Raw genomic sequence first — 14,724 nt, forward strand, 5'->3', positions numbered from 1 at the left:
TAATGGTTTTGTTTCTTTTGCACAGCTGTTCCGCATCCTATTCCGCACGATGAACTACCAGTACGACTACACGTTCGACTGGACGATCCTGCGTCAACGCAAGCAGCACATGGAGGCCGGCGCCGCGCCCGCCGACCGCCGCTCGCCCTCCGTGCAGCGCCGCGCCCAGCAGCAGCCCTCGCAGCCGCCGCCCAACAACGAGGTACACCCGACGTCAAAAATCATCAAATGACCCCTCCCGCTGAGCAGCGGTGAAGAAGTCTCAGACTCTTACTGACTAAAAACCGTCGTGTTCCGTCGTAGGCCTTTTATGTACCAAGGCCGCGGTAACTCTTTCGAACAATCCCGCAGCCCCGGCAGGTACACCCTATCTGACCTCCACAACCCCGTTCCTTCTTCCTTCATATGAAATGAAATCGTAAATTTTGCAAGTTAGATAGATAGATAAAGCGTTTTTAAGACAAACAAAAAGACACTACAAAGATACACAATAAGAAATAAAACAAAATAAAAAGTGGGTAGAAAGACAGACATAAAATATACACAGAAATTAACGGCGCGGTGCAGTGACCTAAGTTTGCACCGAATGGGAGTCCAGCTCAGCATGTGTCAGGTAGAATACCTGACGCTGGTTGGACATTACATCAGTTTTTACACCTCATTTTAAGAACGCTGGGGTCGACATTTCCTAACTGACTGATCTCTGAGAAACGCTGAAACAAACTCAGGTCATAGTCTCTTTTAAAGTCCAAACATGTTTTAAATCAAATATTATATAATATTATGTGAATAGCCTTTTGAAGAAAGAGCCACATGATAATTCCTAATCCATTCTCTCTCTTCATAAAAGTATCCAGTTTCCCTAAACTACCCTGAAACCCAAATTACTATATGAATGTTTGACACGATAACACTTTTGTTGAAAAAAATCTGAATCAATAAGCTTTTGTGGTTGCAGTATGTACCCACTTTCTCAAAATGTATTCAACCAAAAATTCAAAATCAAGTGTCGGAAATTTTCTTGCAGTTATCAACTGCACTGTCACTTACATTATTGCTAGCATTGTTTATTCAAGACTGTGAAGTCCAAACCCATGTTAGCTATAAATAATTTCGAAAAAGGATTTTCATAACGTAATTATTGTTTTGAATGAACAATGCGTCTGTTATTTTCAAAACAATTAAAGGAGTTTCTCACGCTTTCCAAATTACTGCGCCCGTCTCATAACGTTAGGTATCTTTTCCATCCACAATTTCTCGAAAAGGTTTGACTTCAACTCCTTACCAATATATATTCTATCTATGTGTTGATTTACTCACAAGAGAAGAATTTTGCCTTAAGCCCGTACAATAATGTCAATTCCTATCTCGTGTAAGCAAATCAGCACATGGATAGAATATTGGAGACGTCCGTTAAAGCCCTTTATCCCATACGATCCTAACCTATCCTTATTTCCTAGGTCAAATCCGTGCACGTAACGAACGACTCAGCGGCCAATAACAAACAGCCGGTCAAAGGCCACCAGTCCGTCAGTCAGCTCAAGAAGAAACTCACAGCGATATCATAAACATACAGTCTCCCAAACACCTCCCATGTCACCTGAATATGCACCATGTTCATAGAAAATGAGTGGTAACGCCTGTACATAAGATACCATCCTTCCATAAAATACTCCCCTCAATGGTGTTTTTAAAAACTTTTTATATGGACTTCATAATGTCTCGTTTAGTTTGTCGAAGGCACGATTTCAAATTGTACCATATCGTAGTTTTGTACTGTATAATATGTCTCTAGTATGAAATCAATGTATTGTGTTTATAAACATCGTATCGAGCGGTATTTGTGGTATTGTTTACAATTGATAAGTTGAACTTTAAGTAACAAATTGCGAGGTACGCGTGACCAAGTGTGACTCATGCCACGGTCACGCACATCTACTCGTTCATTGTCAAGAAATATACTCACAAAAAATAAAAAGTTTATATTTTTTAAAAATAAAGTCGTCAAAAACATGACACAAAATAAAATAACGTAAAATGTGATACGAAAATTCGAGTTTTTCTTTATAATTCAATCGATTGACAAGAATATGGGTGCATATTCACGTAACATAACTCAGTAAATTTTAGTAAACGCGCTAATTAGTTATATACTAAATAAATGTTTGACAATCAAACCTTTATTTGAACTTCGAGGAGCATTAAGTTTACGCGAGTGGCAATAGAGATGATGTTTTATTTCAATTTTAGATATTTTATTATATTATCAGTGGATCGTGCAGTGGACCTCTAGCGCCACTCCGGCCGCGACGGTCGGCGGAACGTTTCGGAAACATTGTCCAACAAATTGTCGCGTTCCCTAATCTGTTTTATTTTATGGTATATTTGTGTACAACTGTGATTGAATGTAACGTTGTGTGTATGTGTGTGTGCGGTTCGTTCACTGTAAATTTTTACTTTATAAGGTTTAAAAACATTATTGATAGTATTATTAATACATCCCCCAGTTGTGTGCTGTTAGCAAAGTATTTTGAACGAAACCTTTTTTAAGCTTTTGCAATCATATTGATGCTAACCGTACATAATTTATTATTACGAACTTGAAATGATTAACTCTTTCGATATAACGCATCGTAAATTTTATATTTTTAATTAATTGTCAAAAAATTGTATAAATTATAAAATGAGTGTTGCCAACACTAAAAATACTGTAATGTTTGAAATAAGATACAACATGACACGCTACGATGTGAATTTTGTATAATTTGAATAAAAAACCTTCAAGTAGTACTTGCGTATAATTTGCGAACAATATAGAACTAACATATCGACGAGGAAGACTGCGATCCTGCGGTAACTTAACGTGCATAATTGTAGTGTTGGACAAGTTTCAGTAGATACAAATCATTATTACTGAATAAATGAAACATTATATGTATTGATTCAGAAAAGTAATCATTCTTAGCTTGATCAAATCATCACCATATCACCCAATTGCCGTCCATTGGGCCTGGGCCTCCAACGTAGGTCTCACCCACTACATAATAGCGTAGACGTATTTCCTAACATTTAATTGCTGAATAGAGAAAAACGTAACTATAGTTGTTTTTTAATCTCGTAGACTAAATTGACACTTGCAAATGTCAAACTTACAAATAATGTTGCCAGCTCGTTTGTGCAGTGTTGTACCTACGATACCGATTTGTTGAATCGTAACTTTTTATCGATAATAGACGAATTTATTTTTCATTCAAAGTTATATATTTACACACATACACGGCTGCACGACGTGCTACAAACTGCCAGGGAAATCTGACCACGCAACGCCATGCGTAATCCGACCATGTTTCAATGCCTTTAAATTAAACAAAAAAAATAGACACCATCAGTGTTGTTCCCGTACGCGTTAAAACGGCAATCTTAAGCCTTTTCTCTTACGAAACGACAACTTAAGAAATACGGCAACTATGGAACTTGACACCATACGAACTGATGATTCAGAATATTCCTCAGACATGGAGTCATTATCTGAATCAGATTAACGCGAATGCCAGTAATTAAATTATGTAATAATATTAATGTTTTAAATAAGTACCTAAACTTTATTTCAGGATAACGTATTGTAAAAAACGATACTTGATTTTATCAACGGTTAGTTTCGGTTGTGCCACATCACTATTTAAAAATTGCAATAAACTGTCCACACTCGTAATGTCAGTTTACTCTACGAGATTAAAAAACAGAGTATAGACCCACCAGACTAAATCATTTATAATTTTCAATACATGTTTATTTTGTTTCTCATCCAACGCCAAGTATTTAGTATTTACGTAGCTTGATTAATAGACAAAACTAATAAATGTTTTTTTCTTCCGCAGTGAAAGAGATTACGACGTTCGGCAGCCCCGGGTGGTCCGGTGAAGAAGAGAGCGCGATAACATATGTCAGTGTGTGCGTGCTTGTGTGTGTGTGTGTGTTGGTGTGCCGCCGAACGCGTTCCTCAGGACTCGCTCAGTCGAGCTCGCGGCGCCGCTACTGTCCGCGACTCATACAAACGTTATACTGTCGCGCGACACGTACGACGGACGCCCCGGCCACTGTTTTAATACATAGCTGCACTGCAGAACCACAGTCACAGTGGTCTTATTATATTATTGATCTTTCTGTGTGGCCACAGATACATTCGTCTTTTTTTACTGTATAATATTTAACTGTAAATTACATTACAGATTACAGATTACAGATGTTCATAAAATTACACTAGAGAAATATTCATTATTAATTCAGTTTGTAGTTATGTAACTCGATGATTGTTTAGTTTTCGATGTTAGTTTTCTAATTTAGCTAGTGTTCATATTGTATCGTTAGTGCCGTCGGTATTGCAATCTGTTCTCTGTACATACGCGAATTGTGTTGAGAATACCGCCGGCCGTTCGACGCGCAACACTATATCGGCTAGAATTGTTCATTAAAATTTGCAGATTTGTAATGAATATAGTAGTCTATAACAAACGTGAAAAAATGGTAAAAATGAAAAAAAAAAAAAAGAAAACGATGTGGTAGTTGATAAGTGAATTAATTGAATTGATTTCCTGCCGTTTGGAACGCACACTGCCTAAATAAACAAACATAGACTTTAAGATTATTTTTTAATAATAATTGCTATTATTTTGGGAATATTTCACTTATAAATTGTACATAGCCGCGGGTAGTGCGCGTTCCAAGCGGATGCTGGTACAGCGGTATATTTTATTTGATGGTTATAAAATTGTAAATACATAAGCTAGTAAACTTGTTTTAATCACTACATATTTTTTTAAGAAAGCACTAATTGCGTTTGATTTGTGGCGTATTGTGATACTGAATGTAATGTACTGAGAGGGCTCGACCCTGAGTACTTAGAGAAACTAACTTGTCCGGATAGTTAGATACTTGGAAATAGTAACCACTACTGAACTGTTGAGTCACTGAGATCGCTAATGTTTCTCAACACGCAGAGAGCCCAAACGGGACTGCGATCTATCAGGTTTCCAAAGACTCTGAAACTTGATTTTAACTGGAATGAGTTTCATTTGGGGTTTTATACGCCTCAGTTTTTCGAATGAAAAACATTCCATTTACCACTCAAGCTATCAATGATTAGACTTGAACGGAATTCATGTTTTATACAACCTTCTTCACCATATTATATCATGAAGTGATTCCCGTTAGGAAACTCACGTAGTCTCGTCGTGATTGCCGACGCCGTGAAATATTTTTATATTGAACGACCACTATACAATGCTTCCATAGTTCGAATGCCACAAGTATCATAATACACCATGTTATTTTAAGACATAACTATAAGTTTCCGGAATGACTAGTGCGAACGAAGTGTGAACGAACAAATGGAGACAAAATTATAATAACGTTATATATACCATGTTTAGTTACAATGTTGGTATGTTTGACCCACTGTGAGTGATATTATGGATCTCATTCCTTGCAAATTCGGTTTTATTTCGAGACTCAGTAACACTGGTTCAGGACACGCATTTTGTCTCCAGTTGTGTGTATACTCAGTGTGTCAACACTCTATAAATTAATAAACAGTAATAAACTATTCTTTGGTTTCCTTTTCTATCCTTTGAGTTTGCTTCACCCTTGCAAGACGTTAGTTGCAATAATTAGGGCTGCCATCTCGAATTTCGCCAAACCCAGACAAAGATTAAAAAATACCCGGACATTTGGCGTAAATCGCATTTTTTCCCGAGACTACTCCGAAAATAATATGTATTTTAAAAAAATATGTGTCTGAGACGGTCTTTAGTACGGACACTAAACGAGACGCAACACGCCCTCTGGTGGCGTTTCCGGGTTATTCCCGTTCGGTAACACCCTTTCGTAAACACTGTTGACCATCGGGAAAAAAAAGATTCGTTCGTTCACAGTGTTGACGAACGCTACTTATTATTTCGGGTAATTCCCGTTCGGTAAAACCTTTCGTTCCTGTCGTGTCGTCAACACTGTTGACGATCGGGAAAAAAAGTTTCGTTCGTTCAATGTCCATGAATGCTGGTTTTTATTTTTAAAATATAGAAATAAAAATAAAACGTCATGGATTTTTAAAGTGTAAAATGATTATTATGAACATGATAAGGCCATTTTTTTTATTTTCTAGTTTTAAAAGATTTAACATAATCCATTAAAAAAATTTAAAAATCCACACAAATAAAAACCAGCATTCATGGACACTGAACGAACGAAACTTTTTTTTCGACAGGAACGAAAGATGTTACCGAACGGGAATTATCCGAAATAATAAGTAACGTTCGTCAACACTGTGAGTGAACGAACGAAACTTTGTTTTTCCCGATCGTCCACAATGTCGACGAAAGGGCGTTACCGAACGGGAATAACCCGCGTTTCCGGTGAAAAAACATTTTGGCGCTGCTGGCAGAGTCGTTAGGCAATATAATTCAGATTAGGAACATAGTAAACAAGCGGTTTATTAGAGTAGGTATTAACCTTCCTCAATATTACCAGGGGCCCGAATTATGTCAAAATCGATTCATTATTGAATGACAGAAAAGGATAAAAATGTTTATTTAGAAAACTATATACAAGGTTTATTAAATCTTGAGGATGTAACGTCGTAAGTATAATAAAACCAATTATACATTTTACACTTTATTCAACATTGTCATATAACTTACAGTAATTAACAATAAATTTTCACATAATTGTTATTAGCCGTCACTGGCTATGTACAGAACACCTATTCTAAGTCGTAACATTCGAGAAAAACACCGATTTAAACAGCATAACGAGGATAGGTACGTAGGTATCTAATACTGATAGTAACACTAAAAAAGATTCATTTGCATCATAGAAAACATACACGATTATAGGTAAATGCAACTTAATTATTAAAATAGCCACGTTATGAGCTATTGTTAAAATGAAAAATTACCTAAAGTGGTTACACTAGATTACTTGGTCACACCGAGCGTCAAAAAAATCTTGCAGATGCAAACTACTTCTAGATTATCTTAAAATGACAAAGGAATATAGACACCAAAAGTTACATTTTATGTGGACCTTGTGAATTGTAATAAATAGGTTCACACCCATTAAAATATACTATGTAGGTACGTGAAGAGATCGTGCCTTATCTATTCAAATAAGGGTACTTTTGAGGAGCACACATGTAATTAAGTATTAGAAACGTCCAAGTTACAATCTGAACCACACGTAGCTTAGACTACAGAGCACGCATGGACCTTTCAAGTTGTTCAAGTTTTTTGAAATTTCAAAATAATAAAATCTCTTTCGAATACATTAACAGGTGAAAAGGCTATGATAGACTATGAGTATAAACTTCCTAGCAAGGTGATCTACATACACTATGGGTAGTTATCGAACGATGACGTTACTGGTAAAATTACGCGTTGTGTGAAAATTACATTGATATAAAACCTTAAAATTTTATGAAATAGTTCACTCTAGCATAAAGTTCGTAGCGCGCGAGATACGTTTTCTCCAACGTTTTCTGCAACTCACTTTCAAAACCTGGTAACTAATTTAAAATATAAAATAGTCACTTATAGAAAGAATTGTGAAATGACTTGTGATTTAGTATTTTACTGTGATTTACATGTAGAGTGAACTATTTTGCGTGAGTAGCTTAATATTGAACTTTAATTGCTAATCAATTGCTGTGTTACGTTTCTTCCATTCTTGAGAGTGAGAACAAACTCAATATTAATGCTTCTTTTAGTGGTTTGTTTCACAAATTGTTTTTTTTTTTTAATAAAAGCGTGCAAGACTCTCAATACATTAGAAAAAAATATTACAAATGCGTTGATTGTCGCCTTGTGATCTTAATTTTAACGCTAGCTAGAGCCTAGGACCCATGTAAGTCTTGCTGTGTCGATCTAGCATTGTTACGTTGCTATGCTACGGTTTTACTTTATCATTATCAGTGCTATTTTAATTACTTTTTATGTTATCATTCTAACGTTTAGCAAAATGTATTGGGCTCTAATTTCTATTGACTGGTTACGTTAACGGAAAAAAATCATCAATTTAGCTGCAATGTGCGTCGATATTATGCTTCACCATTACAGATTTTACTTGGTACAGAATGTATTTCAAATCCTCGCTATTTTTCTACGCTTCGGTGGTGATGCGATTCACGATTTACTAATTGTCTCGCAATATCTTTGCAGCTCTTCTCACTTTTATTATTACATGCTATATACAGGATTTTCTGCTATCACAACAATCTTGTAGTTGACGCCCAAAACTCAACCGATTTTTTAAAATGCATGCTGTACTTTCATCATGTCTTGTGTAAACAACAGTGTACCTATATTGCAAAATTATCATTTCAAGACTAAAGTGTACAAGCTTACCTTGCTCAAACTACGTACCTAAATTACTGATATGAATAAAGCTTCTGCAACTACATAAACATGATATAATTAGCTATAAAACAGAAAGAAATTATACGGCAGCATTATATTATTATAAATAGTTTAAAAATACATGTTCTATGATGGTCCACTACTATTTACATTTTAGGTCTTTTAAATATAATGTTTATTTTTACGTTTAAACGATTACTTTCTAGGCGTTGCCTTTTTTATCATAAATAGGTCTTTAATGAGAATAGGTTTAGGTAATCTAAGTATACAAACTTAGATAAGCTTTTAAATATTAGCACGTAGCATTACATTCGTTTATCTATCAATTCTCCAAAATGTAAAACAGATGGAAATTGGAAATAGTTATACAATTACTTATACTTAATAGCTATTTAATTGAATTCAACATCAAATTGACATTTATAATTGATGCGTTTTTTTTATAAATTTAGAACTGTTTTTGTTTAATTTATTTATTAATTTGATTTGCAAACATTCATTCAATGCAAACTAGTAAATACTGCTTACAAGGAGAGACCTACTTGTAGCGCAAAGAATAGAAGGTTCAACGTCCGTAATCGGCAAATGCATTCTTTTAAATGTTTGCATGCTATTCCTTCAATTTAGGAACTCCACCAATGATTTAACGACATCACCTTCAGAAGCGATGCATAATACAGCCTTCTTACTTTAACAATAGCAACACACCGAATATTAAGTGAAGCCAATACCGATTATTGTCGAAAGAATATTTGCCAATACATGTTAGACAACGATGTTTTTAATTGACGATGACTAGGTTGGTAAATGTCTTATAAAGTATCCGAATTTATGCTTTCAAAGTGTTTGTTTGGTGCTCTTGTACACTATAATGTACCTACCTAGTATTATAAAACTTTCTTGAATTTTGGTTACCACGTTTTAGTTCTGACGTATCGGTAGAACGTTGATCTAAATAGGGATACGACTTCATCCAACTAGAGAATATTGCAGTCATTGCAGAATTATGAACGGATGTCCGTTTATGAATTCTTTAACTTTTTTTCCAATATTCTATATGAGGCAGTTTCTCAATATGTGAGAAGAATCTGTACACGTAATCGGGGAATTGTGTTCGACTAATATTTAGCCAGTAAAGGATTTTGCTGGAATAAAATCACTTCCAACCATTTGTTCATTCACAATTCCTATTCTCCAGCTTTGCTAATACTGTTGGGATATAATTACAGACTAAATGCGTTAAATACACGTCGCGAGTAATACTTTGAGCGATGTTAAGGCTCTTTTTGGTCTAACTTAAGCTAAAGTGATTAAGTTATTCCTTATTCTAATGTGAACGCATTTTACTTAGGGATTACTGACTGACGTATCAGCTGATGTTGTAAGTATAAAAACTGTTATTTTTACTAAAACTACACGCGCTGTAGTTAACTAGGTAATCGTTTTTTACGTTGGAATGTCTAGCAAAATTTTAAGTAAGTTTTTTTTTGTGTTTCATGCTTCAAGACATGCATCCTTTCAGGTAACACCCTCGAGTGGTGCAAAAAATTCTTAACTAATAAAAACAGCTATTCTTCTTAATATAGACACATATTAACTTTAAGTATTATCGCTAAAGAGATCACAGAGTTGGAATGGGATATAGTGATTTAGTTACAAAGGAAGAAGAATATGCTGAGGTATATCGATCATCATGGAAGATGGATGGTGGAACAGGTCTTTGGAAGATGGGAGATTTCAGCGGATCATACATTTTGATACTACCTAACGAGGGTAAGGCTTTAAGCTAACAAATATGTTATATTAATATAATTGTCGAGTTACGTACATTTAGTATAATTTGGATATATTAATTTAGGCATTTACTACTTAGGAACCCTATACAAAATACTATGTATAAAATAAATAGGGTAAACATGAGAATGAAAATATAAATACATCGTGTGGAAGATCAGAGGATAGAAACTAGTTCAAGTAAAAACTATTTACACAAAATTACCTACTTGCTGCCACTATCATGAATAGCTGTAGTAAAAGTACAAAATTTAATAAAAAATTAAACTTTCTCACATAACTATTGTAGTAATTCGTCAAACATCGATGTTTTGTGATAAAAATCTACTACACAAAATTATATTCAAACTAACTATAGTTCGGCCATTCAGAGAATGCGTTCCTGACACGTCGCGATTGAACTGACGACGTAACTTTGCAATGGCGTTGCAGTTACGATAAAAATATTTTTGCTGGTTGTTTACCGTTTTAACAATTGAGGAGCATTAAAACAACATTATTATATCAATAATCAATGAATGTTATAATTTTTTGCCAAACTGAGTGTCAAATAACTTGGTAAACAATATTTTTCTAAATCTATACTGCGCTATTACAAGGTTATGTCAGCGGTTTATATTTTGTAGTGCTGTGCTAAAAATAACAGGCAAGTATCGTAATCTGTTCTTATACAGTTATAATATAAAATAACACGTTTTTCAAGTGACGCTAAAACAGTCGTCCGTTGTCGTTTCGTGCGCATAGACCACGTTTTTCAAGTGTTTTCGATCTGTTTTTATTTGATTACCCGGCTTTTGTTAGACCGAGATATCAGGATTGATTCTGTTATTGATAATAATATAATTATACATGTAGGCGAAGATGATGATGAAGACACCACCTCCTCAAGCAAATCGGAGTCTGATTAATATTCTGTTCGCACATTCAATTCAATGTACTTGTAACAAAGAATAAATAAAACAATTTTATTATATGAATATTACCTTTTTTTGGTTTCCACTTAAATAACTAAAATATAAAACAAATGATTCCGCCAATTTAAAACGAAAATAATCTTAAAATAATGCGGCGGTTCATTTTGAAGGAACGGTAACGAACTCAGTGTTATGTTGTGCCCATCACTAGTCGTGACTAACTGATAGGTGTCAGGAACGCATTCTCTGAACGGCCGAAGTATAATGATTTAGACTAAATATACATTATTCAGAAAGTGACTAAGTCATTTTGGTTTTAAAAATAATATCACAAACAAAAATATCTTATTTATAGTAGACATTACAATACGCGACTAGATACGTTCCAAAATGTAATTTGTCTAAAACTATGCAAATATTCATAAGATATTTATACATTAAAGCGAATAATTCTTTCTTGCTTCGTCACATTTACACAGACAAAACGCCATAGATATAAATAAAAAATTATAGTAAGAATATGCATGGATTTGCGTTACTAAGTTCTTATCTTCAAATATTGGCTTAAGATCATAATAGCCACTTTGCATTATTTTATTAAACACTTACAAACTTTCTAAAGAGATAGTTGTGATTTATTTTAACCTTTCCTATTTTGCTTAATCAATATAATAAAACAGAGAAATTAAAATTTCACAGGTGCAATGGTAGAAAACAGAAATTTGTGCGCAAGCAACACCAGTGCCTCACAAAGCTATTTACATAAAAAAAAACTAAACTTAAAACCTTTACATTATTAAACAGCGCACATTCGAGAGTAATTTTACCACTAAAATTTTGATTTTAGACAATATTTCGATAAAATTACTGACAAATATTCATAATAACAGAAGCATTTTACAAAAAAACGCACTCATTCTATCAATAGAAGCATGCCTTAACAGAAACAGACGCTCAAACTATGAAACCGCTTAATATTATCGAAAAATCAATTCTAGCATTTCTATTGTGAAAGTCGGTGACCATTTTACTTAAGACCAATTAGTCCTAAAGAGTAATATAATTATTTCGTTTATAAAGTACTGAAACTAACATCGATGCTCTTTAATCATAAGACAATAGCGTTTTTACCAAACTTAACTATATATATTGTAAAATAATATGTTTAATTCATTAAACATAGGCCGGCCGTTTATTTGATCTTGAAGTACATATACAGAAAATAATAAAAACAGACACTAATAAATACAAACCTTACTACCCTACTAATAAATACAAATATCTACAAATCCTTAACGCAAATCAACTAAAACTTAATCTTTTAACTTATCATAATGTTAATAAAATGGCTTAATCTTTACAAACAGGAAACAATTTTTGAAGTGCATTTTAAACTCAAACACCGTATCCACATTAGGCTTTCAACTGTCAAAACACAAACGTCATCTGTCACATTTGACAGTTGACAAGCGCGCCAAAAAGAAACGTCAAAAGAGAATGTTGCCAGTTGAAATAATTTAATAGCTAGAGACACAATCGGGGTGCGTGTAGTATCCGAACACGTTGAGCTCGTAGAGGCTGGCGAGAGTGATGAAGAGAATGTACCATATCATCAGTACTGCGCCGTACTTGCGGTCCAACTTCCAGCCGTTGGCGTGAGTGGCTACCACCAGGAAGATCACGGTGGAGAATAGAGAGAGCGTTGAGTAGATCAAACCTGGAATTGTTAGAAATGTTTGATATGCATTTTTATACTTAAATATTGGAGGCCCTTCATACAGTCGGTAACGAAACACTATGCAATTTGTATTGTAGTTGCTGAGAGGTCAAAATTGACGGATATCGATCATATCGATAGGCATGGCATGGCATGGCATGGCATGCATCAGACATTTGGCATCATCCAAAACGAAAAAAAATTATAAATTAATCTTGAACATGATTCTTATCGAAAAATAGCGAGATTGGCATAGAATATAAACAAAATCTTTTCATTTATTCAAAATCAACTGAAAGTCAAAATCATCGAACCAAAAATACCTAACAATCGCATACCTTTATGATAAACATTGACATGCGATCCCGGGTGGATGATGGCGGTCTGAATGAACCAGGGCAGGCCGAGGCACACCAGGATGTCAAACACGTTGGAGCCCACTGCGTTCGATACCGCCATGTCTCCGTAACTGTGGAAAAAGTTAAAATATGAAAGATTGAATTTTAAGGGTAAGTTGCATTCCATTGAACTATAACGATAACAAAACCATAACCCGCCGTATACTGGCCACTAATTGATCGAATCGGCGATTTGACAACTGAAAATGGCTCGGTTATCGCTATAGTTAAATGATGCAACCATTTACGGTGGGTTTTATACTTTACAGCAAATTCCTGCTTCGAGTTTGCTATCATAAAATTCTAGTTTTAGTTTTCGTTGTTGATTTCAATTTTTTTTTCAGCCCCATCACGTGTAGCCTGAGGGAGACATAGCGGGCCACTCACCCCTCCTTGATGACGGCGAGCGAGGAGAGCGCGTCGGGCACGGACACGCCGGCCGCCACGAACGTCAGCCCCATCACCGTGTCCGGGATGCCCAGCGTGTAGCCTAGGGAAACACCAAGTTAATGTTTCAAATCATTTATTCAAAGTTGGCTGCAAAACAGCTTTTTTTGAACGTTAAATAATTGAAAAAGACAGCCCCAAAACGCCCACCCTTTACCACTTTCTATGTATTTTCGCTGGGAAGAAGTGGCGCAACAAACTCCCCAGCAACAGATGTCTGTCTGTAGGTTAGAAGGACCTTTCAACCGGTAGATGACAAAACAAATAAAACTATAATGATAGGCTTGTTTGGTGATGTTAAATGATTTTGTGAAAGCTTCGAGCAGCCACTCAAAATATTGCTTTAAAGACTATTTTGGTGCAATTGCAAGTCTTGCTATTTTCTTTGAGAACGGCTAAAGTAAGAATAAATGCGTTTTATACACCTTTTCAATCCGATATTAAAATCACGTCATAATTCATAGTTAAGTCGTAATTCGGGCCTTTTCTACAGTAGTAAGGATAGAATAGCACTAATCTGTCCTAAAAATATCCTTCCAAAAAAAACTAAAAATATAATTCCAGAAACCAACTCACCAATGATAGTGATCATCCAGACCATGAAGTAGGAGTAGAAGGAGATCCACAGCATGCTGATGATGAAGGTGACGGGGTACCAGCGGCCGCGGCAGTCGGGCATCGTGTGGCGGCACGACCAGTGGATCGGGAACACTAGGTACCACCACGCTAGTTGGAAGTGGTCTGTGAAACGTGATTGTGTATTATATTAGGTGCTGAAGGAAGATTCCCAGGGTATTTATTTATGCGGTTTTCCGATAAGGTAATGATTTGACATAATTTATATGCCGCGCTAATGTCAAAATTCGCAAATAAACGGACATATAGGTTATAGACAAAGTAAAATTCTTATGTCGTGTAAAAATTACTTTGAAATTTTTTCTGAAGAAAAGTTCGTCGAAAATGCCTTATTTTTATTTTGGTCAGATAAGGGAAAATAAAACCATCTTCCTCAGAATACCATACTCTGCAGAATAACTTAAACAGAA

The 14,724-nt window shown here is 35.1% G+C and overlaps 2 protein-coding genes across 5 annotated transcripts in view; one reads left to right on the forward strand and one right to left on the reverse strand.

Annotated features, from left to right (window-relative positions):
* Window positions 1-5,602, forward strand: part of LOC124641962 (casein kinase I) — a 31,133-nt gene extending 25,531 nt beyond the window's left edge. For 3 of the 4 annotated variants that reach the window (XM_047180234.1, XM_047180238.1, XM_047180233.1), the window contains exons 8-9: window positions 26-202; window positions 3,879-5,602. In XM_047180234.1, the coding sequence (XP_047036190.1) occupies window positions 26-202; window positions 3,879-3,881 (180 nt within the window). In that variant the 3' untranslated portion in view covers window positions 3,882-5,602. Of the gene's footprint in view, window positions 1-25; window positions 203-1,460; window positions 2,788-3,878 lie in introns of those variants that run through there. The other variant, XM_047180239.1, reaches the window with a different exon arrangement.
* Window positions 5,603-11,404: 5,802 nt separating this feature from the next.
* Window positions 11,405-14,724, reverse strand: part of LOC124641887 (probable sodium/potassium/calcium exchanger CG1090) — a 35,280-nt gene continuing 31,960 nt past the window's right edge. The window contains exons 13-16 of the mRNA XM_047180138.1: window positions 14,255-14,419; window positions 13,619-13,721; window positions 13,172-13,302; window positions 11,405-12,833 (exon numbers count right to left, since the gene is read on the reverse strand). Of these exons, the coding sequence (XP_047036094.1) occupies window positions 12,634-12,833; window positions 13,172-13,302; window positions 13,619-13,721; window positions 14,255-14,419 (599 nt within the window). The 3' untranslated portion in view covers window positions 11,405-12,633. The remainder of the gene's footprint in view (window positions 12,834-13,171; window positions 13,303-13,618; window positions 13,722-14,254; window positions 14,420-14,724) is intronic.

The sequence above is a fragment of the Helicoverpa zea genome, chromosome 23 (genome assembly GCF_022581195.2).
Source record: "Helicoverpa zea isolate HzStark_Cry1AcR chromosome 23, ilHelZeax1.1, whole genome shotgun sequence".
NCBI lineage: Eukaryota > Metazoa > Arthropoda > Insecta > Lepidoptera > Noctuidae > Helicoverpa > Helicoverpa zea.